General features: G+C 42.1%; 6 protein-coding genes across 9 annotated transcripts in view; 3 read left to right on the top strand and 3 right to left on the bottom strand.

Annotated features, from left to right (window-relative positions):
• Positions 1-1,003, bottom strand: part of macrod1 (mono-ADP ribosylhydrolase 1) — a 66,106-nt gene extending 65,103 nt beyond the window's left edge. For all 3 annotated transcript variants that reach the window (XM_080841180.1, XM_080841181.1, XM_080841179.1), the window contains exon 1: positions 427-1,003. In XM_080841180.1, coding sequence (XP_080697306.1) covers positions 427-883 — 457 coding nt within the window. In that variant the 5' untranslated portion in view covers positions 884-1,003. The remainder of the gene's footprint in view (positions 1-426) is intronic.
• Positions 1,004-1,593: 590 nt separating this feature from the next.
• On the top strand, positions 1,594-7,958 carry fermt3b (FERM domain containing kindlin 3b; the record flags this gene model as incomplete). The annotated part of the gene is made up of 15 exons (XM_080841028.1): positions 1,594-1,697; positions 2,589-2,713; positions 2,909-3,142; positions 3,262-3,378; positions 3,712-3,880; positions 4,227-4,329; positions 4,490-4,597; positions 5,190-5,315; positions 5,749-5,795; positions 5,897-6,021; positions 6,182-6,288; positions 6,557-6,772; positions 7,063-7,187; positions 7,406-7,547; positions 7,779-7,958. The coding sequence occupies exons 2-15, from the start codon at positions 2,590-2,592 to the stop codon at positions 7,956-7,958; spliced, it is 1,923 nt and encodes a 640-aa protein (XP_080697154.1). The 5' UTR covers positions 1,594-1,697; position 2,589.
• Positions 7,959-8,438: 480 nt separating this feature from the next.
• On the bottom strand, positions 8,439-11,184 carry trpt1 (tRNA phosphotransferase 1). Its single transcript, XM_080840418.1, has 7 exons — positions 10,797-11,184; positions 10,605-10,689; positions 10,290-10,459; positions 9,785-9,962; positions 9,453-9,509; positions 9,237-9,347; positions 8,439-9,090 (listed from the first exon to the last, which is right to left on the bottom strand). Exons 1-7 carry the CDS (start codon positions 10,857-10,859, stop codon positions 9,068-9,070), a joined length of 687 nt encoding a protein of 228 aa, XP_080696544.1. The 5' UTR covers positions 10,860-11,184; the 3' UTR covers positions 8,439-9,067.
• A 1,269-nt stretch (positions 11,185-12,453) lies between these two features.
• On the top strand, positions 12,454-15,108 carry zbtb3 (zinc finger and BTB domain containing 3). Its single transcript, XM_080841005.1, has 2 exons — positions 12,454-12,584; positions 12,744-15,108. Exon 2 carries the CDS (start codon positions 12,750-12,752, stop codon positions 14,610-14,612), a length of 1,863 nt encoding a protein of 620 aa, XP_080697131.1. The 5' UTR covers positions 12,454-12,584; positions 12,744-12,749; the 3' UTR covers positions 14,613-15,108.
• A 252-nt stretch (positions 15,109-15,360) lies between these two features.
• rnaseh2c (ribonuclease H2, subunit C) lies at positions 15,361-16,667 on the bottom strand. Of its 2 annotated transcripts, none has more exons than XM_080840484.1 (5): positions 16,603-16,667; positions 16,177-16,331; positions 15,934-16,046; positions 15,680-15,799; positions 15,361-15,574 (listed from the first exon to the last, which is right to left on the bottom strand). In XM_080840484.1, the coding sequence occupies exons 2-5, from the start codon at positions 16,328-16,330 to the stop codon at positions 15,551-15,553; spliced, it is 411 nt and encodes a 136-aa protein (XP_080696610.1). In that variant the 5' UTR covers position 16,331; positions 16,603-16,667; the 3' UTR covers positions 15,361-15,550. The 2 variants fall into 2 exon arrangements, with proteins under 2 accessions (XP_080696610.1, XP_080696609.1); XM_080840483.1 differs by having other exon boundaries at positions 16,615-16,656.
• A 3,895-nt stretch (positions 16,668-20,562) lies between these two features.
• On the top strand, positions 20,563-21,717 carry foxa (forkhead box A sequence; the record flags this gene model as incomplete). The annotated part of the gene is made up of 1 exon (XM_080840563.1): positions 20,563-21,717. The coding sequence occupies one exon, from the start codon at positions 20,563-20,565 to the stop codon at positions 21,715-21,717; it is 1,155 nt and encodes a 384-aa protein (XP_080696689.1).
• Positions 21,718-27,188: the final 5,471 nt, after the last annotated feature.

Below are 27,188 nucleotides of genomic sequence, written 5' to 3' on the forward strand. Positions count from 1 at the left end.
TGCAACCATAATTAGGCCACTGCATTACTCACACCGTAACTTCTTTTTATGTCTAACACCTTGTCTGTCTGGTTTTTACAATTTGTTATCTTAACTGCACTGTTTTGTCACACTGTTGTTTACCTTGTATGTCTGTCTGGTTTTTACAATTTGTTTTCTTAACTGCACTGTTTTGTCAAACTGTTGCTTTTCTTTTTGATTATTATTATTTATTTTAATTATATCATTTTGTATTATTATTTCTTTATTTAATTTCCATATCTCTCTGTCATGCCCTGCCAAGGGGCAAAGGATGAAAACTAGGTAACCAAGCTAATTCTGGTGCATTGGCATTTTTCTGGGAAATGTGTATCAATGTACACTGTCCCTTTGCAAATAAAAATAAGAAATAAGTAATGTAAACTTCATTTCCACCACGGGACTCACTCTTTGCCTCCTGCCAGTCGGTCCTGTCCGAGTCCAGGTTAACAGTTTCAGCGGACATGGCCAGCAAGGCACTGGTGTGCAACGCCGCAATAGCACCGGTGGACAACCCAAGGACGCTGAGAGCTATCTTATATGATCGGAACCAACTCTTGCTATTTGGTGGACTGGCACTCTGCAAACTGAATGACTTTGAGGCCGCTGAAAAGTTCTCCAACCTTGTGGCTGTACTGACAGCCCAACTGTACTTGCTCGGCTTAGATTTTAATAAGCGGGAATTTGCCGACCTATTCTCACTTGCCTGACGGACAACTGAGTGCAATGACCGACGGCTCACAGCGCACGCTAGATCTGTTAATGTTAGGTTTATTTGGGGATGCTTAGTTCCGCTAACTGGACGCAAACTAAAGCTGATAGGTTTTGGAAATCGTAGAGTAAGTTTTGACACATGAAACGCCATAATGTTGTCACTGACTGACCAGGGTAGTCATGCACTACCGGGTTCAGACAGCGCAACGTTGCACCGTTAGGTCCTTGGCACGGGTTTCTTTCCTAAACAACAATACACTGATCGCGCCTCTCCATTTCGAAGAATTCAACTATGGAATGTTTATGGGAAGTAAAGTTCCTTGTAAACAGATGCGCATGATCGACACGGAATGTACCACTTTACAAGGGGGAATCGAATAGCTATAAAAAAAGCCTACAGTGCCCCTATCGGCGGAGAGCACAAATTAGCTTTTAGACAACTATTGACCTCCTCTCTTTCCACATCTTTCCATATTTCTATAGTCATAGGCTAGAGTTGAAACAAAACGATACAACACAAAACAACAACATCCCAATTATGGTGGACAACGTTAGTGGAAAGCATGTTATAAAAAGTATGCCTCAGTTACTTCCATCTTTGCATCTTTATACACTGCAAAAGCACAATTATCAAATGACAATAAACCAAACCCACACATTTTGATGACTGTCTTCAAGTTCTCAGACACACCCAGAAGGTTGTGCATTTTGTGGATATATGTGGTTTTGATACACGGAAGGTTACAAAAAAGGAACACCCTCCTCTGAGAGCCTTGACACATGCCGCACTTACACACACCAAAACCACACTACGCACAGATACATCTCATCACACCCTTCTGAGTGTTTTTGTGCACATGAGAGTGTATGTGCTCGAGAGAGGACCTAGGGTAACTTAATCTGTAACAGAGCGATCCTACAGGAGAAGATCACACTTGGTATCCCAAAGCAGTGTGCTTGGAAAGGTATGATATATTGTTATTTGAAGTACAATGATTCATATTAGAGGAATTTTGGGAGAGACTATAGGGTAAGATTAACTTACCTTTTCATATAATTATTGTGAAAACCTTTCTGATATGCCGCTAAATACTGTATAGCAAACGTTTGAATTATTTTATGAATATAAAACACCTTGATAAGTATAAATACCACATCATCTCATCCAGGAACTGCCCTGACTTGGAATAATGACCAAAATGTGACATAATATTTCACATTCCTCATATTTTACTTTTGGAAATATGATGTGGTAGCTATGATATAACTGCATAAAACACAATTCTCAAAGGAATGAATAAATCACAGTATAAAAGGATGAATGTACTGAACAAGTGTATGACAGTCTTTTGTTGTGTTGCTTTAGCTGAGAATATTGGCTGTAATAACGCATGGATAATGTTAAACGTTACAGTTGCAAGAAGTGACAACAGAACTTTTTATCAGAAACAAACACACAGGCAGTAACAGACAGGGTGTGGGCGTATGTGATGCTACGGCTGACTGAAAGAGGAAGCATGATTCCATGTGATTGTTTTTCACTTAGAAACAGGAAGGGTTTGTCACCTTTAACTTGACAGCCCTCGGAATAATCCGGACACACACATACAGTTTGGTGTGGTGTGTATGTGTGTATATATTTGATTTTATTTGCAGCAGTATATTGATGTTGTTGCATCTAAGATCATGTCAAGTCACAGCCAGACGCTTTCATTTTCACTGACACTATGTAGGCCTATCAGTTTTACACAAATCTGAGGATTCAACCTGACTTGCTGTTTATGTGCTTCTGTTCTTCTTCTTTTCTTCTTTTCTTTTCTTCTTCTTCTCATCTGTTTGCTTCTCTTCTCACTTAGAATGGCGGCATGGGATCTCTCAGTTACTGTAGATGAATTGGGTCCGGATTCTCCACCCGTCACCATCAGTGTCACTTCAGATCTCCACATCGGTGGAGTTATATTGAAAATAGTTGAGCAGATAAGTAAGTCTCGTGTGTGTGTGTGTGTGTGTGTGTGTGTGTGTGTGTTGGTGTGTGTTTGTGTGTGTGTGGGTGTCTTCTTTACTAGGTTCCACATGAAAGGGAACACAGTGTGCCCCCTAATTCAACCCCTGACTCCCAAACAGTGAAATTGACAAAGATAAAAGAGGCCATTTCTTTTCTCCTCTCCTGTCTCAGAGGTGAAGAGGGACTGGTCTGACTATGCCATGTGGTGGGAACAGAAGCAGCGCTGGCTCCTGCGCACGGCCTGGACGCTGGACAAGTGTGGCGTCCAAGCGGACGCCAAGCTCATCTTCTCTGCCCAGCACAAGCCCGTCATGCTGGGCCTGCCCAACGGGGTGACCTTACGGATGTGTGCCAGTTTCTCGGCACCCGTGTTCCGAACGGTGCTGGAAATCGGCAAGGTTCTGAGTGAGTATGAGCTGATTTTAACCGGCAGAATTGCAGTAGAATTTAACCTCTTCTTTTCTATACAGAAGAGTACACATTAGCATGTGATGCTAACTTTCTTTTCTCCCTTCCTTTTGAAGACTTTCGTCACCCGGAGGAGCTGTCTCTGCTGCGTCCTGTGGAGGAGAAGAAGAAAAAGAAAGATAAAAAATCTGAAGAGGAGATCTATGACATCACAGACATTCCATTGACCTCTGGTATCAACATCTTTGCTATTTATACTTCCATGATGTAATTTTGCCAGACTGAATTCATAATCACCGGGTAATGTGTCACACTGTGACTACTACGCCTGATTAGTGTTGCAAACATTTTCCTAAACTGTACAATTCTGTTAAGGTTGTCTTCAACCTTCAACCTTCATCACAAAATACGGTACAGAATAATTTGGCTTATACTATACCATAATATGTACAGTATAAGCCAAATATGCTACTGTAGAGTGAACAAATCCTCATAACGCAGCATAACACCCGAATGTCTCTTTGTATTGACTCTTACAATGATGTTACCTGTACTTGATCTCACAGCCTCAGTCCAGTGCCTGTACAATGGGATGCCAGCTCATTTCGCCGACTCTCCCAAGACGGAGGCTGTGTATAAGATGCTATCTGTCAGCCAGCCCTCTCCAGCCCCCGAGACGCTAGCCAAACTGTACCGGCCTGCCAGCATAGTGGACAAAACCCACATTCACACCAGGTACTGTGGTGAGGTCCTGCTGGTCAAACAAATGCTTCCTCCTGAGAGTGAAATGACACCACCTGTCACCACATTGACCTCAGTCAGAACCAGTGTTTTCACCCAAATTACTTTACTGTGTATCCAGGGCATGCTTACAAGCCAAAGGACCTGCCATTCCAAAGCATTTATATAAAATGCATTATTATTATTATTATTATTATTATTATTAATAAATATGATTGACAGCATACTGTATCATTAGTTGCAGTTGTTGACTTCTATGTCTTTTGAATTCAGGTTAAAAATGTGGATTGAATGATAAGACATTTAAAAGTTACTCCTGTTCTTGTATCTGTGAATTTAGGTGGCTGGATTCCTCCCGCTCTCTGAAGCATCAGGGAATCCAAGAGAATGACAAGTTGTGGCTCCGCTTCAAATACTTCTCCCTCTATGACCTGGACCCCAGGGTGCGTGTCACTGTAATCAACCTACCTAGATATCTGTCAACCAGTCTCAGCATTTGAAGTCTCAGCTATCTCTCTCTCTCCCTCCCTCCCTCCCTCCCTCCCTCTCTCTCTCTCTCTCTCCCTCCCTCCCTCCCTCTCTCTCTCTCTCTTTGTCTCTCAGTATGACGTTGTGAGGTTGACTCAGCTGTATGAGCAGGCACGTTGGGCCATCCTGCTGGAGGACATTGACTGCACGGAGGAGGAGATGATGCTGTTTGGGGCTCTTCAGGTGGAAACAGAAGAAGAAAGAACTACACATACATCGCTCTTTGTGATGACTCATGGCATCATCACAATGAGTAACTTGTTCCGCCAAAAATGATTAAGCATGATTCATTATGATTCTTCAGGTCTTTAGGTCAAGGTCAAATCCATTTCTCGTGGAGCCAAACCCGGGATTTAATACGAATAACATAATTGAATATCATCTGGCCATTTCACCATTTCAATGACCAAATCAATATTAAGATGAAATACAAAACAACAAAAAAAACTAGTTTAAGGATTAACTTTGAGGGTCTGATTAAAAAGACAACAAGTAAATAAGTAAAAATACAATTAATAGTTTAGTCAATAGTTAAGTTAAAACATTGAAAGGCAATTAAAAGCAATGTACATCTATCAAGTGTTTCATCCACCTCCTATTCAGCCTGCATTATGCCCCATCACCAGATATTACAAAAACAGCTTTATCAAAATAGTGTAGCCCACTCCATCAGGAAGACCAAACATCATTCTCTAGATGTGCAGGATCAGAATTACTGTAACAATGCATCAGAGTACATAATCATCACTGGCTTCATCTGTCCCCTATTTGGCAGTACCACATCGGCAAAGTGTCCCAGTCCGATGCTCAGGCTTTGACATCTGGTCTGGAGGACCTGGACTCTGCCCTGCAGTGCCTGGAGGTGAAGATGGGGGCGGAGAGTAGTGCCACAGAGATGCTGGTAAGGGACACACCCTACTTCCTTTTTGGTGCAACATGTATATGTTGACACATCCTGATTGATCATAGCAGCCTCTCTGTCTACTGAAATTACACAGAAAAAGACACAGTGACACAGAGCCTGCACTGAAGGCTGCTTTTTACTTTGAGGTCATTCTTACTGTAAACTAACATAATCTACATGGTTAACACACTGCCATTCTCAAAGGTTCAACACACTTTGTATAAATGAAAACACAACACATACGTACATGTTATATTAAGGTAACCCATTACTTTTCTGCTTTTAATTCATCAAATCAGTTTTAACATATTTTTTCTAGAAAGAGCAAGACCACATTTTCATAAGACTAGACAGTAATTAACCGTAGAGACCAAAGCAGCCAATACTAATAATATTTATATTCATTCATAATATTTGTTTTCAAATTTAGGAAAATATGACTGCACCTGAATTGAATGATTACCTAAAAATATTGAGGTGAGATTAAGATTCAGGATTTATTTCAATATTGTTCTGGCCTGAACCCCAGAGGTAATTTGTCTGTGTTCACTCTTTGTCAATTTCTCCCTCTTATTTAGGCCTAGAAGACTTACACTGAAAGGTTACAAGCAGTATTGGTGCAAGTTTAAAGACACATCAATCTCCTATTTCAAAAGTCAAGAGGAGAGCTTGGGGGAGCCCATTCAGCAACTGCACATTAAAGGTATATATAGATACTGAATATTTATATGCAAAATATGTCATATTAATATTAATGTTAAATTGTCTGTCTCTCAAGAGAATGTATTCTAAACATTCCACTGCTATCTAGAATCTGAAAATGACTCAAATTTAAAAGTGACTGTGAGTCCATTCTCTTGCAGGCAGCGAAGTGGCCCCAGACATAAATGTTGCCGGGCAGAAGTTTTGCATTAAGCTCCTAGTTCCTGCGCCCGAGGGCATGAATGAAGTGTACCTGCGCTGTGAGAACGTGAGCAACCTTTCCATAACTGTTTAATTCTGCTCTGAAACAAGTCTGAGGGCTCATTCAATATGCTTTTGGGCAATAAATGATAGAAACACCAGAAACAAATACAGTTCAATACAGCAAACTTCAGGTGATTCAAAAAAGGGGAATTAAAACATGCACAGTCATTTCTCACATATCCTCATTCATGACTTCTTTAGCACCTTGTTTCCCCTTTTTTTAGATTTCTGTGTGTAATGGCTTGTTTTCCATCTTATTACCTCCACTTCAGGAGAAGCAGTACGCTCAATGGATGGCTGCCTGTAAACTGGCCTCTAAAGGCCTGACTATGGCTGACAGCTCCTTTGACAACGAGGTGCAGAGCATCCAGACCTTCCTGTCCATGCAGCGCACCAACCCGGGGGCCCAGGTCACCCAGAGCGATGAAAACATCAACACCCTCAGCCTGGTCTCACCACGCTACCACAAGAAGTTCAAAGCCAAGCAGGTGCATTCATTCTACATTTCTCTCCCTGAAGACATGCATGCAAAGTGGGAGAGCCGTATCCAAAAATGATTTGAGGAGTATGACATTGTACAAATTCCTGTGACACAGAGAACGACTGAACATTAAAAATTAAATACGCTTTTAGAAGAGCTCATCCATCATGTGACAAAAATGATTCATCACTGAAAAAGTCCTCTTCAGGAGCTTAGCTGTTTGACATTGATAGTGGAAAATCCATAGTAAGTTAAGTGAGAATCCATAGTAACTGAGTGTTCTCTCTCTTCCAAAAGGTAACGCCACGAATCCTGGAGGCATACCAAAATGTGGCCCAGCTCCCCCTGATGACGGCCATTTTGAGGTTCCTGCAGATCTGGCAGGGTCTACCTGACTTTGGCATTTCATATTTCATGGTCAGGTAAGAACGTTATGTCGTCCAGGTTCTAGTAAACAAATGGATATTATGTTTGGTAAGGCCTCCATTGGCAGTACATTTTGTCTCTGAGGGATGCCACAGCATAGCTTTTGTCTACTCAGATTGATTCCGGTTCATGACTGGGCAGTAAGAACAGATCAGAAATGTGGACAATGTACTTTGTATAATGTGTCACCACAAAAGTTATCCTTTCCTTTCAGATTTAAGGGCAGTCGGAAGGACGAGGTAATTGGCGTTGCCAACAATCGCCTCATCCGTGTAGATCTAGGAGTAGGGGATGCAGTGAAGACCTGGAGGTACAACACCATGAGACAGTGGAATGTCAACTGGGACATCCGACAGGTGAGACAATGAATTTCAAACTATTCAACGAGGCAGTCATTTATCAAATTTGTTCTATGGTGCAAATGTGTGCCCATATTTAAATGACAAAAGGGCCACCTGTTGTCTTCCATACATTTCTTCACTGTGTGCAAGGTGCGTGTCCTGGTGTAATTAAAAATAAAAACAAATGGTGAATTTCTGTTAGCTGAAATGCCATTTATGCTCGCCATTTACCTTCTCTATGATCAGGTGGCCATTGAGTTTGATGGACACATAAACATCGCTTTTAGCTGTGTGGACGCCGACTGCAAGATTGTCCACGAGTACATCGGCGGATACATCTTCATGTCCACTCGAGGCCGTGACCAGAGTGACACCCTGAATGTTGAGCTCTTCCACAAACTCACTGGAGGCCATGAAGCCCTCTGAGACCCTACAAACACCCATACATGAAGACAGTGGATGTATTTATTTATGTCTTTTCACATCAACAGCTAGCCGGCACTTGCATACCATGGGCAACTCATACAGCTCCGCTAGTTTGATAATTTTGTTTTGAAAACAAATCATTTATATTGCTCGTATCACTGACACAGTCTAAAAATAAATGTTTTATATTGATAGGTTTAAAAAAAAAAAAAATGTCCCCTTGATATATTGCCACCTACTTTTTTACAATAAAAACACAACACCCTCTTGAAACATGAGATATGACTCAACACATGACTGCCATGGAAAGGAACTGTGCTTAGACTTTGGCAATGTTGCAGGGGCCGTTTCCACAACTACTAGCACTCTGTCTTCTGTTATTCACAAATGGACGCAGCCACACCCACCAGATTTTCATTTCTTTAAGGAACTCAGAAAAGGAAGTAGGACAGGTACCAAAAAAGGACACCAAACACATCATCCTAACTCACATTTTACCCAATTCACATTACATAGAGCACCCAAAAAACATTCACATATGTGTTGGCTGCCAATTTAATTATTTTTAAATAAACAACATGTCCATGAAAACACGAATATCTTGTTGCTTTTAAATAACGTTTGTTAGACTTAGGACAAAGCAGAAGACAAAAGACATAACAGAGGCCAGGAACTTGTTTGTTTGAGTGACAAGTCAGGAAACCACTGGCTTGATCTGCAGAGACACTCTTGTCTTGGTGGTTGGTGGTATTAGCACACGTGTAACCCATATCTGTAAAGCACATGCTTATACTTTCAGTTGCACAAAATGACAGTTAGCTTCTGCCTCCGGTTTGATAGCACTTGCCTAATATAGACTTGGGCAATTTATTTGTGTTATGAAAGTATCTTTGTAAGCCAAGTCTATAGAGTCTTGTCTTGCTGAGTTGCATGGAACGGTAACACCTGCAATTTCACCAGGCACTCGAGATGTTCAGCTATGTGTTTGTGACTTTGTCAGTTTTATATATGCAGCATTTGTCATGGTGAATGTGAGACATGTCTAATCAATGCACAGTGCTAAAAGCTGCTGAGTGCAGTCACATGGCTCCATTTATGTCAAGAATCAGCTACTCCAGCGTCAGTTCACACTCTGTAGAGATAAAATGTGTCGACAAACAAATAATTTAAAGGGATTATTCATGAGGTTATACATTTATAGCAAATACAATGTTATTATAGAGGCCTACAAACTTAAATATTCAACAAAACAGCAGCAACTGAGTGTCAGTGACTTACGAGATGGCTTAAGCTGCATAGCTCTACTGAAGTAACAGGGCGCCAGTTTTCCTTCCGAGTCACCAGGTGTCAGTAAAACTCCATTTTCTGACCAGAAGAATGGGATGCCATCTTTGAAAAACAGAAAGGAGTGGTGGTTCAGTGATATTTTTCTGCTGAGACAAATCTTTGTACATTAATATGCATAATATTCATTCAATCATTAATTGCTCTTACCTGATATGGCTTTAAGGACATCAATGTATATTACCAAGTCACAGTTTTTCCTCATACCTGTCAAAAAAACATGAATTTGTAAAAAAGGACATTTCTTATGAAGGGAGATATTAGCATGAACTGCTCTTTCATCAGCTGATTCTTCTAAAGTTCCCACTTCACTAAATAATTTCCATCAGGAATAAAATACATGCAGGTATGTACTTATCTCTGTTTTTAATATGCACTCTCCACTACTGGTGGGTTTTTCAATGTCAGCGGAACTTTACTGAGGTCTTCGGCTCTCTAAATGAATCCATGAAAGAGTGAACGAATATCTCCAGTTACCACACCGCTAATGACTCCCTGTTCTCCTGGCAGTCCAGACGCCAGGTGTATGTGTGTTCTGCCCATCCTGCTCAGGCCCTGGCTGCGGATGGCAGCCCAGTGCGTCAGGTAGGAGCCATGGATTGCCTCCTGGGTGAAGTCCGGAGCTTCTGGGTCCACCGCTCTCAGCTCCAGATCTGCCACCTTTCAGAAACATGTACTCAGTCAGCACACAGTCAGCCAGAACATATAGAGCCTATGATATCAATGACAGCTCTCCAGCCATGGGAATGTTTATGTTCAATTTTTTTGCTCCTATTTCCAGCTTCATCTTCCTGTTGCAGGCCACATTCAAGGCAGTAACTGGTTTGGAACAGAGATGACCTGTTTAGGCAGCATAGTGTGACTAATTGTGACTAATGACTAATGTTTTCTGCATGGCTATTTTAACACAACACCCATAAGTTACTGGCTTGTGAGCAAACATTGAAACCCCCTTCACATCTCCTAATATAAGTAGTCTATACTCACTTGTACTGAGTGGCCCTGATTGGCTCGTATCTGTAGACGCCCGGTCTCTGGGTGGCTGCGCAGCTTGAACCTCTGCTTGTCATTGTTGGCCACCACACTCTTTACATCTTCAAGTGAGAATGAACGAAACTGGGGATGCGAGAGGAGATCATCCACAAAGATGAAGCCATCTACAAAGGGGATAAAAAAACAGTTTACTCAATAGCAGAAGTCAGCAAATACAGCCAGGAAAGTCCAAAGCTACTGAGACGTGCCATCAACTTAACTAAATCATGACTCACTAGACACTAGAATGTCCTTACAGAGTTTGCTTACCTGGGTTCATGTGCAGCCCCATTTTACTTGCTCCGTGCCGCAGCACATATGTCATAGATTTCGATAAACGCACATCTGAACTGTCCTATGGGGAAAAGAAACGCAAAGTGCAATACCAGACACCGGCCTATCTCTATTTAGGAGGGCTATCTATATACCACAACATGGGGCACCGTGATATCCCTTACTCACCTCCTTGCCTCGGTTTCCACCTCGCCTATCCCTTCTTCCTCTTCCATGGCTCTGCCTGTCCATAAATTCAAGCCCAAGAAGAGCTAAGAAGACACTTCAAGTTGATGTTCAATAACCTACAGTACTCCGGCTCTAGCTTGGTTTTGTGGGATATTTATGTCATAGCGTTTGCTATGCTTAACGAGCTTGCCAGCTACTATTACTAGACTAATGTAAGTTACCTTTGGAAGGTAAAAATAATAATAACAAACAGGGAACAACCTGAAAAGCAAAAGAACAATTCAACTTGGTTGGTAAACACAATCGCAGGTTCTGAAGACGAGTGTAATCATAGCCTGACTGTTCTCACAGATGTCTGCAACTAAGTTGACGAATCTTATATCCCGTAACCCGGAAGTACGCAATTCTTATTTGGGCGTCTTTGGGCCAACTTCACACTGCTACGAATCTTAACGATGACAACAACACGGAACCAAAGTCTTTCCGGTCTCTGGCGGAATATAATCACAGACGCACTAGTGTTACTTCTGAAACATCCAGCCAGTAGGTGGCAGTACATATTCTTAAAACTGTGATGCTACACTGCTACACCCAATGAAAAAGGTGGTTTTCGGTGTAACATTTCTAAGAGGTGAGAATCACATAAATTATGCCGGTGTTTATCGATTCGTTTTGGTTGCCATTCCTAACAAATGTGAAAGAGTGTCTGACAGTTTCTGTTTGTACTTTCTGAGTTAACGGACGAGGCTCAGCGGTGTCTCCTTGCTAACCAATGCTACAAAACAAAACATCTGGTCAGTAAACAAAGCAGCTTTGCTAGCTAGCAATCGTAGGCTATAGACGCTTTGTAACGTAGTTATTGCTAACATTAACAGTGTTTTGATGTGGGAATGTAATGCCCTTGTCCAAGAAATAAATACCTTTACTTAGAACATGGTACATTCATTGGTTACAATCTGTATTGCCCTCCAGGGGTCGTAAACAGTAAAACACAATAGGATCTTAACTGGTTTTAAAAAATGACGTACGTAGTTAACGGTGGTCGATTAAATTCATTGTACAAAAAAAAAAACAGTTTGCATTGAGTTCTGCTAGAGTGGAAAAGCCAGTCCTTCTGGTGCTCTTCATTTTGGGGATCCTAATTAGTTAAGTATTGTTGAAGAAATCTGAAGCACTCAGGTGGGTAATACATTTTAAAAGCCTTGAATATGACTTGGCTGTTCAGCCAGAATTAGCCTACAGAAAAACTTTTCTATGCGTTTCAGACATTAGAGCCTATGGCTACTAAAATAACTAATAACTCAAATAAATTTATGTTTCTATATGTATTTCTTTTGTTGGTTTGTTTATGACTTACACGTATACGTTTACCCCCTGCTCTGAGCCTGACTCCAACCACTGCATAATTTTGAAACATGCCAGAGTGGGCAAAGTGCACAACTTATCACGGCTAAATAGACCAGAGGGCTTTTTTTTTTGTTTTTTTTACTGTAACTGTGACTGAATAGCTATAGATATAGCTATATTAGATATTACAGGCTTTTAAAATTTATTTTCGTCCTGAGACCTGTGTATTTCTTTAACAATACATTCTTACTTTGCCTGAAACAGCTTCCGTTCAACACATTTTTTCCATGGAAGAAGAACTTGCCTACATATTTCTTTGGACATCTCCACTGTTGTTACACCCAGACGTCAGTTTGAGAGCATAAGGCTGCCTTCACAGATAAACAGAAATTTTCTTTGGCCTATGCAGGAGTGCCACTCATTCGACTGCTTACCATAAAGGTAAGAAAGTTCAAGGTTTCACACCATCCCCCCTTTTATTTGATTGTGGTTGTTGAATGTGGTTTATCCTCCTTATAGATGTTTATCATCTGTAACTGGCCCCCTCAACCCACACCCACTCATGTCATGGTCTTGTGTTTTCTCTCTCACTCCCTTAAGGTGCAGATGGAGTTCCCAGAGCACAGTCAGCAGCTCCTGGCAAGCCTGCGCACTCAGCAGCAGCAAGGCTTTCTCTGTGACTGTGTAGTACAGGTGGGTCCTTCACGATTCCAGGCTCATCGTGTTGTACTAGCCTCCTTCTCCCCCTTCTTCCACATGTTCTACTCTGAACACCCACTGGCCCCCAGTGCTGGTTCCTCAGGACCCCGCAGGGAGACGCTGGTCACCATCAATGGGGAGATCGTTACCCCGGCAGCTTTCGGGCTGCTGCTTGACTTCATGTATAAGGGGGTGCTGAGGCTGGCGGCCCACCCTCCCCCGGAGGACGTGCTGGCAGCAGCCAGCTTCCTGCACATGAACGACGTGGTGCAGGTGTGCAAGAAGAGGCTGCAGGGCCGTGGCCTGGCCGAGGCTGACAGCACCAGGGCGGAGGAGGTGGGCCCTGAGGCTGCCTCAGTCTCAGGAGGAATTGGAAGGATAGTGACGGGCAGTTCCAGAAGTAACATAACCAGCGTGGGGACTAGTGGAAGAGTGACACAGGAGGAAGGCCAAGGAGGGGCCAGCAAGGTGGTAGCAGTTGCAATGTCTGGACAATCATCAGTGAGATCACAATACCACCAGCGCAGCCAGTTTCCCTCTTTAAAGGTGGAAACTCGAACAGTTGTTGACGTTCGCAACATTCGAGATGACAGCAGCAGTGGAGCAGGTAGTCCAGATTTAGCAGACACCACCCAACCAGGCATGGACTCTTTCCCTGCGATAGGAGAATTTGGTCTCGTCTCAGGCAGAAGAAAGGCACAGTTACGGACAGGAACTCAGGAGTCTGTCCTCTCGAGCCCCTGCAGCACCACTGAGATGTACTGCGGAACCAATAGCAACCCGTCATCCTCATCGCTTCTACAATCTCACCAACCCCTCAACAGCACAGAGAGCCAGCCCAGCGGGTCGGCAGTGGTCATCCCGACTCACACAGGGGATGGCGACAGACTCAGTCCTGAGCAAGACGGACACTCTGAGAACAGCTCTGCTTCGGCACGAGTCTTAAGCCAAGGAGCACCATCCCTCACTGCACCTCACCTTAACATCCAGAGTCCAGACCTGGGGAATCCTGTGTCGCCTTCTCATCAAGCTGAAGAAGTGGGGCCGAGGCAGGGTTTTGTGAGGGTGAAAGTGGGCAGTGTGAGCGATCGTCCCCAGTCTCAGGAGAGACGAGGGGAGACTGAGGATGATGGGGTTAAGGTTAAGGTGGAGGCCATTGTGATTTCAGATGAAGAGATTGATGAGGAATTGGAGGGGAGGCGATTGGCTGGTACTCCAGATCTGGGTAGGGAGAATGAGCACTTTGACAGTAATCCTGACATGGAGGATTTGGCCAGAAATCACTTTATGGTCTCAAATCCTCTGTCGCACATCTCTGAGCACCAGGAGCCAATCTCTTTCCCCATGTCACCACATGGTCATAGTGGCTCTTCCTCAGACCATGCGCATTTTCCCGGCTCTCTCTACGCATCAGGGTCCCATCCGTCTGAGCACCAGGGTGTCTACTTCGAGGAATTCCAAGACTCCCTTGGGAATTATGTGGAGGATGTGCCGACATGCAGCACGTGTGGAAAGACCTTTTCCTGCGCATACACGCTGCGGAGGCACGCCATCGTTCACACGCGAGAGCGGCCCTTTGAGTGTCGCTATTGTTACCGTAGTTACACACAGTCTGGTGATTTGTATCGGCATATCAGAAAAGCACATGATCACGACTTGCCAGCCAAACGCCAGCGTGGAGAGAACGACCCCCAGGGAGATGACCCAACTGAGCTTCCGCCTCAGACTTTACCTCTGCCAAATCACTACACAGCTGTTGACAAGACATAGATGCAACAGATCCCTTAATGTTCACACATGTGTCTTTTCTTTTCAGATCAAATATAGACCAACCTCTGTCAAGGCATCACAAAGTATAGCTAACATCGAGAATATCAATACAGTGTTAAGTATAAGTGTATTTTACTTGAACCCATTTTTGATGAAGATCTGAAAGCAGAGACATAAGGACTGAAAGGACAATGAAACAGAGAAGGGGAACTAGAAATATATAAAATAAAACCCTAGGATGTGATTTGGTGAAAATTTTAATGTCTGTGTATGTATGTGGGCTGTTTTCATAGTTTTAATATGTTATTTTGGGTGCACTTGTTGTGTTTGTTGTGTGCACCTGCTACCAAATACACTGACCTAAGATATAGCGTAGCTATGTCAGTTATCGGACAGTGTCAAAGATCGGCCATTCTGTTAAACAATCAAAATGCTAAGTTTAATGTTTGCCGATAACACACGCCGTCTGATAATTAACACGGTTACGATATCTTGCCTATGAAAAAGGAAGGGAATTATGAATGACAGGAGTCAAGAGTCATATGTACTGAAAAGATCTGTTTGTCTTTGGTCTTTTTTTTTAAACACATTTGTAGCAAACTTGTGAAGAAACTGGTCAAAATGTTCTTTGCCATTGTAAATAAAACCAGTGAGTAACTCTTACTGACTTTGTAAATAAGTGACAGTTAAGTTTCACATTAAATAGTTTTAGAAAAGATTGAAGAAAAAAAGCTCAAGATTTGAATGCAATATTTTATATTAAATACTAAAATGGACCACAAAGCTTAAAATCAAGTGCAGAAAATCTTAGCAACAGAGGCCATTTCAGTTTTAAGAAAGCAACTATACATCTTAGCTCCATTCTAAAACAAATGTATTGTAGTCTTTGCCACTGGTTAACTTGACGGGACTGGAATCTGTCAATACATTGTTCTTCCTTAGTCTTCTACTGGCCCATGTATCTGCAAAAACAAAAACACAGCATCTTCAGTGACTCAGTTGTGGGCATTGAGCATTACAGACAAGTGATTTAGTTTCATATTTGGTTATTATCTGCAAAATCATACTGCGTCTGCAAGTTTGGGCCATGCCATTGCCATGACAACTCCATCATCAGTAGAGGGGGGGATCTCCAGGTTCCAATATGTGAGGTTATGAAACATGGAGGAAACTTTCACTGCACCATCCTGTGCAAACATGAACAAACAATGAGCTGGTTGCAAAACTGAAATCATAAGTGTGAGTCTTAATCCTATTTACATGCACAAGTTAAAAACTTCAGAGAAGAATTATGTCACAAGAGACTTGTCCTTATGGTTACCTCTTGATCCGAGCTTGGTTTATGGACTTGTTTCAGAACAAGACCTGTGTAGCCTTCAGGACAGTTCACCTCCTGGCCTTTCAACCCCCGACCCCTAAAGGATACGGTCAATTCTGCAACAAGGAATAATAATTATCATTTTGAGAATCGTAGACACTAAATTATTACATGTTTGTATTATTAAGATATAAAATTAGCTACAATTTTCCATGATCATACCTATGCTCAAACTTAACCACTAACCGTGTTTGCGGTCCTTCACAGTGGAGGTAAAATACTGGGATACTTTAGCAGGACCATCGTGTTCAATCTCGCAAGGTAAAAGGTGAATTGGCACTTCAACCTCTTGGCTAACGGAGCCTAGCTGTACGGTCGTCACACTGTTGTTTGTAGACATGCTGTTGCAAAGAGGATCACTTTTAAACCCGTACGCACTTTAATACAATTTCATGCAAATTAAGTGTGTAACTGCTCGAAATACGTAGTTCAAATATTTAAGCTGTTAATGTAAACCAGTCTATTTGCTAGTTATAACACTAGCAGTAAGCTTGTACCTTGAGACTTTAACTACGGGCTTAAACTTGTCTTTAAATGGAACAAATAAGCTTTTAGGCAAAACACAAAAAATAGTAATTCTGTACATCATAATCTATAAGCATACACACAAACCTGTTTCTTTACCTTGGAATCTCTCTAAACAGGATACAGACATTTGTTTTGGAAGCAGAGAGAGAATCGCCGTGTGATTGGTCATAAGTCTTTCTTTGTGTTCCTTCTATCTGCTTGGCGCGTTAATTCCAAACTTTACAGTGTATATCGCCATCTTGTGGAGTGGATGAGCTTCTAAAAGTTTATGTCATACCTTCATGTCAAGTCAACTATTCATTTTCGTTGGTTGATTTATTCTTAATAACCAATTGCCCATAAACATATGGCAGAAAAGCATAACAAAAAAACGACCTATGTTCTAGGACTATCTGAGAAGTAGGTTACTTAGCCCTACGAGAAATGGGCTACACATGAGGTGAAAAAAACTCGTAACGTGATTATTTAGGCTGAATTGTTTCCTGTCAATGTGCGAGTCTAACACCTTGGCCAATCCTTAAAGACGCGTAATCAATAGGTTATACGATCTAGTGGTTACTCAACCCCCAACTCTCAAAAGTAGGCTAGTCCTATTTTAATCGCGTTGCCATTTTTTTTTAGTTTTTTTTGGTTGCATATGGAAGTATTAGGAAACAGCTAATAAACTCAGTGTTCCCACTTGTATTCATTTATTTGCAGATATCTGTCCAGATGAAAATATTATATCTTCACTATGAGACTTTCATTATTTTATCTTATTGTTTTAATGTTGCCAATTAACTAATTAGTGTTTTTTGTATCACGATTGGAGTAAAATACTGGAATTTAAACGGTTACTCTGTTTGGTGGGTAGGCTACATGCATAAGCTAGGCCTAAATGTTTTAGAATGATTAGTTATTTTGTATCCATTTCACTCTATTGATAACCAATTCATTGAAACAAATATGAAATAAGATGTTTGTTTTGTAAAAATACGAAAGGACCACAGCTAAAAAGAAAATTTTTAATTTAAACATGGCCATGAAAAATATATAAATGAAACATCCACTAGTGTGCATTAAACTAAACATGTATAGGCCTATATGTATTCATGTTATTTCCATAGTCCTTCTATACTCTTTAGGCTCTTTTTCTCATGCATTCTCCCAAAAATCATAACCACAAAAAAGCAAATATTTAAGCTAATAGCAAAGCTCTACATTTCTTTGTATATTCAGAATAATTCCTTCATATATTTTGTATAATTTTGTTTTGGAAATGTAATGCTGAAATTCTAAGCATTCTAAATCGTCATTAAACATGGGAGCCGGCAGAACACTCCCTCTAAGTAGGTCTGAGAAAGATATAGGCATCTGGGCTGGGTTGGGTGGAGGGGGCTGGTTGAAAGGGGATAGAGGGTGGTTCTTTTAAATGGCCTGCAAAGTAAATGTTTGCTTTTGGTCAATAAAAGTGACACCCAACACCCCCAATCTGCCAAGCAGCTGTCTTCAATAATGGGAAGAGTGCAGCGGCGATGCAGACAGATAAAAAAAAAAAGGAGCAGTCTCATTGTGTTGAGAAATGAGTCATGGCTGCTTTACAATACCGCTGAAATGCTGAAATGAACACACACATAATGCATACAATAAAATGAAACCATTTGACTGGTGCACCTGTGGAAGTTCCTAAATAACCCTCTTAATGTAGCCTATAGTGTTCACTGGAAAGTTCTTACATTGCCAACAGCGCTGAAAATGTGTGTCTTGCATGGGTACAACATCTTTGAGAATATTTGTTTTAGATCTGCATTTTGGATGGGTTTGTTTAGATTCCTTCTTATCATAAATCAACTGTAGATTCCCAATATCCTGTGTGTCAACTTTGAGGCTCTCTCCAGATATTTAAGACTTCAGAATAAAAAATATTGTATGACTGTAGGTGTGACATTTTTATAGGGGAAATTGGTTTATTAGAAAGACAACAATGTCAGGATTTCTCATACTGTACTTAAGGGCTTATTTTGGGCAAGTGCTATCGTGTATTTTCTTCATCAATTTAATAATTGCATCATATAGCCAGCCAGTGATGTCACAGCCAGGATGCTCTAGATATCCAGAAAATGAATGATAGTGCATTCTTCTAGATTTTATTCCTGATGGCAAAATAATGTTAAAAAATAGTTTATATGACCTTCTATGTCTCTGCATGTCCTATCACATTTCAAATAACTTTGTAAAGCTGTACATTTTATGTAGACCCCAAGATTGGTGTCACTGACACAGTTTATGGCAATTAAACACAATTAAACGGTGGGGTTAAATACCAAATCCCTCAGCAAACGTTTTAACCAAGAAAAAAAGAGGGGTTGGTCGAAAGAAAATGGGCGGGAGGTTCCCAAGAGCAAACTGAGACGAACAACCTGAGGATCTTCAAATGAACCTGTAGAGCTTCACCCTCCCATCACTAACGCAAGCTACTTCTCCCATCTGCAGAGTGGTGACGAGACCGAAAAATTCGATTCACAACAGACCATTTCATTTTTTTTAAACACCAAGATTCTTTGTTTTTTAAACTTGGAATTGGGGCTGAAAAGATGAGCGGAGTGAAACGAGAGAAAGGAGAAGAGTGGGCTACCTATTACCCGGATGAGGTGTGTGAATATTCTTTTTTTTAAATATAGGCTATATATAAATGATGGGATCCCTTAATAACGTTTGTTTCGTTTTCTATACAACGAAAAATGTATTGCATTGTTAATAACATGTGTGTTGAGTTTAAAAATATAAATAACTTAGTAAGTCATCAATTCATCTAAGAGTAATACAAATATTTCTTTCTTGCGTTTAACAAAGTAGCTAATTAAGTTTATGGATTTGAATGTAATTGCTAGCCTAGTTCTCATCATCCACATTCATTATTAAAACATCTCTAGTAACATCATCATCCTCATGAAGTACAATAACAGCAGCAGTAATAATAGTAATAATGTTAATTGTGTGCATTCAAAGGTAATGGTTATCACAAACGAAAAAAATAAGACGGAATCCTGTTTTCAAAACAATGCACCTAAGTGGTGTTGCATGGGCAGTGCAGATTGGCTAAATAAAAGCAGCCTTCTTAAAAAAAAAACTATTAGCACTTTTTGTTCCCTAGTGTTCCCATTGGATTGTTCTGTATGTGATTATAGGCCAATCTCTGTTAAATGAACGACGACAACTTATTATGTTGCCCTACACTCATAGTAATATTTATGCTGGTGTGGTGTTCAACTCGTGACCTGTTACGACCATTCTTCAACATTAAATTGAGTTTAGGTAACAGGTCTATGTGTTCAGCTCAGACTGTGTGTGGTCTGAGGGTAGTTAATTGATTGAGTCCATGATTGTGCCAAGGCCTTTTTTTCTCTGACGAATGCGTATGACTTTACAAACATATAACCAGGGGGGCGTTTCTGAGTTCAAAAAGAACACGAAATGGTAGCCCAAAGCCTCGAATTATTATTGACAACGTCCACTGAGAAAGGCAGCGGAGGGCAGCAGTCGTGTCCCCAAAGACCCCTCTGTCAAAATGTCTTTCATGGTACAGAAAAAAGGCGGACGGTGAGTGACTTAAAAAGAGACAAAACAAGCGAGGGAAGAATGGCCGGACTAGCGGAACAATGGGGTTATCGCTGGGTGGGTGGCCGGAATATATTTACATGGTGATACCCTAGAAGCTTACTTTGCTGGGTTGCTAATGAAATCAAGGCAGCGACGCTGGAGGGAGGTGTTGGGGAGAGTCTGCGTGATGGAATTCCCTCGCGCATAAAATGCAGGATCACGTCGCGAAGAAGGTTCAGAGGCTTTGAAGTAGGCCACTAAGCGATTACCACTGGTCAGGGCACTGAAAGGGTCTGGCATCTGTTAATTGAATTGATTTTGAATCTCTCATCATGGTAAATGTCTCTCTCCTGCTTTTTGTCTGTATTAATTAAATAATGTAATTGTAAAATTAAAATAAACTATACATGATGTCACCTACCACCTTACTTTGTGTAACAAGTGGTTGTTTTCCTTCCTTTGCAGATGTACCCAGGAGGCACCACCCTGCAATCTGCACTGGGGGGCTATGTCCACCCTGAGTCTCATTACCTGACCTGTGGGCCAGTGGGGGACCCAATGGCTGGGAAAATCTCAGAGCGTCTTGGCAGCCCTGGGAATGAACTGGCCGGCCCAGCGCATCCACCTCAGCAGGGATTCATGGAGAGGGACCCATATGGACTTGAGGTCCTGGGAAGTGACCCTACTTCAGCATACCGGCGGAACATGAACCACGCCAAGCCCCCTTATTCCTATATTTCACTCATCTGCATGGCCCTCCAGCAATCACCGACTAAAAAGCTGACCTTGAACGACATTTATGAGTGGATCCGGCAGCTCTTCCCTTTTTACAGACAGAACCAGCAACGCTGGCAGAATTCAATTCGCCATTCGTTGTCCTTCAATGACTGCTTCATCCGCGTGCCACGCTCGCCAGACTCTCCCGGGAAGGGCTCCTACTGGACACTCCACCCCGACTCAGGAAATATGTTTGAGAACGGCTGCTACATGCGCCGCCAGAAACGCTTCCGGTGCGCAACGCCGCAGTCACCCTCCAAAACCAAAAGCGAGGCTGAAGGGAAGCCAAGGAAGGGAGAAGAGAAGAAGCGGAAGGTGACGGAGGTTAAAACCCCAGCCTCTGCCTCTGATTCTGCCTCCATATCATCTACCTCAGCTCCCTTAACTGCCTCCACATTTGCCCTCACTCCACCTGTTGCCACACCCTGTGCCCTCCGCCCCAAATCCCCTTCACCCCCTCCACCCCTGCAGCGCCTCTCCTTCCCTCCTCCATCCCACGAGCTTCCTGCCCACCTGTCCCCTCTGTCCGCCCCAACGCTCAACCCCATCCCGACCACCGCCATTCAGACTCCCCAGTCTCTACCTCCCCCATCCTTCTCCATGGACCCATGCATGCGCAGCGAACCACTCAGCCACTACCCTTTCTCCATCTCTCAGCTCATGGACTTCCAGCCGTACGACTCCTCTGTTGGATACCAGAGTTATTACTCCGCCGCAAACTCAAACTCTCATCACTACAACACCTACCTGATGAGCAGAGAGGAGTCGCCCTACATGGGAGAGTCTGTGTACTACTCCTCAGGACTGGGCATGTGTTCAGTACCATTACTGAGCTCCTCATGAGGAAGCAAAGCCATAAAGGACTATCGTAACGGTGTTAATTATCGGACGGCGTGTGTTATCAGCAAATGTCCGCATTGTCATGTTAATCCATTATTAAATTGAAGTTATAGATTGTTAATCCATTCTTAGCATTTTAATTGTTTAACAGAATGGCCGATGTTTGACACTGTCCGATAACTGACATAGCTACGCTAGGAGATTTACATAGGAAAAGAAAACAGATGTTACAGCTGTTGTGTGCTGTAGTATCAGTTAAGAATGTGTGGGAACTTGTAAATTCTTTGGTATATTCAATAGAATATGAATGTATATATTTGAATATGACTTTTGTCATGCCAGTATGTCATATCATGAGCATTACGTTTGTGACATTGTTATTTTTCATAATTGTAAGAATTTCTCATAGAATAATTTATTAGTTATTTTGAAATGACTTCTTTTGTGTTCTTTGGTGTTTTTCTGAACACATAATTGCATCTGAATAAAATGTATTTGAAAAGAAGCTTTTGTTGCAATCTTTAAACCATAAACACCCGCCCTATAAAATATTAGACTAGTGCATTACATTCATATATGCTCATCATGTATGCTGGCCATACCAACACCAAAAAAAAAACTCACTGACGACCTCAACTGCCCCAACATTTTTGACCAGCATTCCTCAAGGTGGTTGTGTGAGACGGAAAATCACCAAGCCTGAGCCAAGCTATTGTCTTTGCAGTAGTGGACTACTCTCTTTAAGCTGCCACATCCTCCAGCCTCAACTACATTCCTCACACTGACACAAATGGGATTGCTCCAGGAATTGATGGTCCTTTTGTGTCCTTGGAGATTCCTTCAGGCTGAGGGAAAGTGTACCAAAATACATGAAAACAGACATAGACGTAGATAGGAAACTTCAGATGACTTGATAGGTCCTGACAAAACAGAAAAATCCATTCAAAATGACTGCTCTCTTTGTTAAATTTCTTTTCGTGGCATTTCCAGACCTGAATTTCAGACAGGTAATTTAGAGCTGTGAAGTCCACCTCTCTATCTGTCAGTGAGACGAAAGGGGCAGAGACAGAAAATAGTAGATTTAGGTGTTCTAAGTTGCATTTCATAAACACTGTATGATTTTTCTGATACATGGAAACATCCTTTATGGCATAAAGCAAACAGTCTACTTCAATGACTGACACAATACACATGTAGATGGAACAAAAGCCATCAGAGCCTCTTAACTACGGTGAGACCAGCTCGTGTGAGTTCCCCTTTAATGGTGTTGGGTGGACGATCATATCCAGGGTGGTCAGTCAGGGTTTAGGGGTGGCAGGGAATGGATAAAGTGTTATCCTGTCCTGCTAAATGGCAGCAGTGGGAAGGTTATTCAAAAGGTCGTGACCTCCTCCCTCTAGTCCTCCACCCCTCCAACCCTAACCGTAGTGCGCAGGAAAATCCCCATTGTCTGGGAGAGGCCGTAGACAATGGGATGACACAGGCTCTAATGACAGACCTCCCAAAATCACTGTCCTGCTGAATAGAGGCACAGGGACACCCACAGCGATCAGACACGAGTCCTCTGCTTTGGCCACAGTGGGACAGGGACGAGGGGAGACTTTAAAAGGCTGTGCTGAATTTGAGTGTATGATTTTTGAGTGTATAATTTGTATAATCATCATAGGATCTTTTCTAATATTTTGTGCAATCATAACAGAATGCTCCAAATGTATTATGAAATACTTTCTCTACTCTACACTGTTAAAACACACCAGTTTGGATAAACCAAATTTGAAAAGACAAGAGGGAAAGAATGCCAGTATCAGGAAACAAGGAACAGTACTATAAAATAAAAACAATATTTTCCCAAGGAAATACGTTTTAGTTTCTTTCGACAAAAACCCTGTTTTATTTTTGTAAAACATTTGAATGCAGCCGTCTGCCTCCCTTGTCTCTCTCACGTGGCCGTCCCCAGAACGCCAGATCCTTCCATCCGTCCTATGGGAGGTGACTAGGGGCCAAGATGCAATTTAGATGGTCAGGAGCCAGGCTGGAGATAGAGCCTGTTTTCATCAGGGGAGAGGTGAAGCAGCACAACAGGTCAGGCCCACCAAACAGGAAGCTCAATTTGAGTCCCAGAGATAACAGAAGAGGATTAAAAGCCATTTAACACCTGTCATCTTTACACCAAATCTCTCGCCTGGGGTTTGTGCTCTGTGTGCCACTTGGAGCTGAAATCTAAAAGTCTTTTCAAACTGCTCTTTCCCCAGGTTTTATGACATGTGTGTGTGAGTACGCATGGGTACGGATGTGAAGTTGTGTGTGTGCATGTGTGTGTGTGTGTGTTTGTGTTGTTGGGGGCATCCCCATTAAAACACACACAACTAGACTCCACATGTGCTGACAAAAGAAATTTGTGTCCTCACAACCACTCAGGACCTTTGATGAAAGCCGTCTGCCTGGCAGATACAGATGATTTTCATGCATATGTATCTCTCACATTTCTGTGCCTTTGTTTGCCTGTGTGCTTGAATGTGTCTGAGTTGTACCCAGGGTGCTCTGGGGACAGTGGGGAGGAATTTATCTTGGTGCAGGCGGCTCTGAGTGACATCAGGCAGATATGAAAGAGCCAGCTGTGAGAGGTGAGTGGAGAGCAAAGGGTGGTGGGGGTGGAGGGACAAAAAAACCCAGACAGCTTTTATACTGCATGGTCTATGGCGCAGGGAGCAGAACCAGAGGCATTGTGACTCTCTGAATCGAAGACAATGACAGCGGGTCCCATCCATTCCACTGTAACACTCATTTATCTGGCTGCTGCTCAGTCAGGAAACCAGCTCTGTTGATTCTCCAGCTGCCTGATTGCATCTTAACCTATACATTCTATACATCCTGATTATCATGCCCACTGTCAGTGTGATTAGCTCATCACGCTGATCATCTTTCTAATTTGGGTGAATACAAATATTCAATCAGCAGTTGGAGAGCAGTTATTGATTTATTTCCTCATATCTCACCTCAGATATGTCTAAGTGGTCTAATGGCCCAGATGAGCACCAAGACATTTGCACAATGAGTAACATCCTTAGCCTGGCCATCAGTGGGGACCTAGATTCAAAATGTCTGCTTGGCCTTGCTGCATTTTAGGCCTTTTATCACACATGTCAGAGGAGGAGGCAAGCGATTGGGCAAAGGGTGGGTTGCGCAGGCGTAGCCGTGGCAACAGAGGAATAGGCTGGGCTGGGTTGTTTGCACAGTGGCCCAGTTTTTATTGCCTGTCTCTGCCTGAGCGTCTCCCCGCAGGTCCCCTCGGCTCTTTTCATGACGGCCAGGGTAAATATGCCTGTTCAAATACCCATCACTCAGGGCCCAAGACAGGCCCTAACCCCTCACCCGTTCACTTAGCTGCTTCCAATACACTGGCACCCCCCACCTTCCTCAGAAAAAAAAGAGCCCATGGGCTTTTCTTCGTATGATTGTATGAATAAAACATAGTATGCTTTTGTGCACGAAGATGACAAAGAACTGCAAGAAGAAATAGTTTGTGCGCTTTGAAAGTTACCTATGGGTTTTAGTGGAGATGAAAGACACTGTTGGACTAGTATAAAAACACACAATGATAAAAAAATGTTTTAAAAAAATATGCTCACATACCTCTCAGTAGTAATGTGCTTAAAATTGCTACAACATATTACAGGGAACTTTCATTCTTTACATTTTCAAACTATCCTCTTTTTTTTGCCATTGCCAGCTCCATACATTACACACCATATGACGTGCAGACCCAATGACTGTCTCTGCACTGGCCTTCCCACCTGTGTTTACACAGTGATTCTCCTGCAGCTCTTTTGGGACAGTGAGATAAGCTGCAGGCAAATAACAAATGAGAGGTAGCGCCAAAGAGAAAGAGAGAGAGAGATTCACTCATTTGGCATCCTATATATCTTTCATCCCTCTGTAATTACCTTTTGTAAGGCTTTCCTTTCATTCATTCATCTATCGCCACATCAAACAACTTATGTAAGCTGAACAGCATTCAATAGCGCCCACACAAAACCGGTTCGACTGCTGCATGACCATTTTGCAGCAGTACTGCATCCTTTACTACATCCGTTTTCTTTTTTTGTTTTCCAAGGGAGTAATAATAATGACTCGTGTTTACTGAGTTGTGCTTCTCTTTTATTGCTTCTGGGTTTTGAACTTGTGCGTTTTACAGAGAGGCATAAATGTGATGGGTATTTGACATGCATTGACATATTTGCAGTGTGCTCCAAGTCCAAGGCAAGGTTTTGCTCAGTCATAAAAGTGATCGAACTCATCATCAGAATTTATATTCTCGTCCTCTTGGGCCATGGGGCTATTCTTTTTCTGAGGAACCTCCGCTTCAGAACCACTCTCTGAACCTTTGGAAACCAACATCAAAAACAAATAAAAGTAATTTTCTTTAAGTTTGATTGTTCATGTACACTTGTTTTTACAATATTCTTACAAGAATGTTTTGAATAATTTCCATTGAGTGTGGGCACAGGCACACTTGGCAAAGGAGGGAGAGTGAAGGAGTTCCCTTTTTTTCATCCCTATATTGCCAGCATGTGCAGATAAGCTGCACATTACATCATTGTGTGTGTGTGAGTGTGTGTGTGTGTGTGTGTGTGTGTGTGTGTGTGTGTGTGTGTGTGTGTGTGTGTGTGTGTGTGTGTGTGTGTGTGTGTGTGTGTGTGTGTGTGTGTGTGTGTGTGTGTGTGCGTGTGTGTGTGTTTGTGTGTGTGTCCATGCTGCTTATGTGTGGGTGAGTGTGGGGGACCTTACCTTTTGGGATAATAATTACCTTTGGCATCATCTCCCTAGGAATAAACACAGTGATGTCAAGGTGTTGTTTACCATTGTTATTAATGTGATGGGGGCAGAAACGGTGCACATAACCAGACACCATCATTGAAAGTCCGTGTAGGATGAAGGAAAGTGAAAGGCACTCATCAACCTCGCAAACAACACTTACTTTTGATTTCGCACTTCCACTTTAGGAGCAAGAAGTCCTTCAATATCATCATCGTCCTCGTCTTTCTCTCCCAGGTATTTTAAGAAGTTGTATGTACGACCTTCAGACTGTGCATACTCTTTATCTACTATCACGTCATCATCCTCATCATCTTCAATTTCTTGATTATATAGGTCTTCATCTTCATCTTCCAAATTTACAGCATCCTTTCTGGAAATAATGACAAAAATAAAATACTGTTTCGTTATCAAAACACAGCTTTTCACGGTTGAAGGTGCATAGTGCTTTTGCTACAGTACTGTAAGACCTGACTGTTAGACCTAACCTGTTAGAAATGTTCTCCTCTTTTCTGACAGCTGACATTGGCTGTTGCTCTTCTTCATCTTCAACATTTTCTTCTTCTTCTTCTTCTTCATCAATATCTTCATATTCTTCATCATCTTCTTCTGCTGCTGATGTCTCCTCTTTACTTTCACTGTTGTCATCCTCCTTGTCT

Source organism: Sprattus sprattus (genome assembly GCF_963457725.1).
Source record: "Sprattus sprattus genome assembly, chromosome: 6".
Classification (NCBI taxonomy): Eukaryota; Metazoa; Chordata; class Actinopteri; order Clupeiformes; family Clupeidae; genus Sprattus; species Sprattus sprattus.

What these genes read in the sequence shown, in the direction of transcription:
- zbtb3 (XM_080841005.1), top strand. Translation starts at nt 12,750, where the DNA reads ATGGAGTTCCCAGAGCACAGTCAGCAGCTCCTGGCAAGCCTGCGCACT.
- rnaseh2c (XM_080840484.1), bottom strand. Translation starts at nt 16,330, where the DNA reads ATGTCTACAAACAACAGTGTGACGACCGTACAGCTAGGCTCCGTTAGC. An exon ending in TGTGAAGGACCGCAAACACG is followed by an intron (nt 16,047 to 16,176) that starts GTTAGTGGTTAA and finishes TCCTTGTTGCAG; the next exon opens with AATTGACCGTATCCTTTAGG. An exon ending in GGCCCAAACTTGCAGACGCA is followed by an intron (nt 15,575 to 15,679) that starts GTATGATTTTGC and finishes TTGTTTTTGCAG; the next exon opens with ATACATGGGCCAGTAGAAGA.
- trpt1 (XM_080840418.1), bottom strand. Translation starts at nt 10,859, where the DNA reads ATGGACAGGCAGAGCCATGGAAGAGGAAGAAGGGATAGGCGAGGTGGA. An exon ending in GGGGCTGCACATGAACCCAG is followed by an intron (nt 10,460 to 10,604) that starts GTAAGCAAACTC and finishes TCCCCTTTGTAG; the next exon opens with ATGGCTTCATCTTTGTGGAT. An exon ending in AGAACAGGGAGTCATTAGCG is followed by an intron (nt 9,510 to 9,784) that starts GTGTGGTAACTG and finishes TTTTTTTGACAG; the next exon opens with GTATGAGGAAAAACTGTGAC.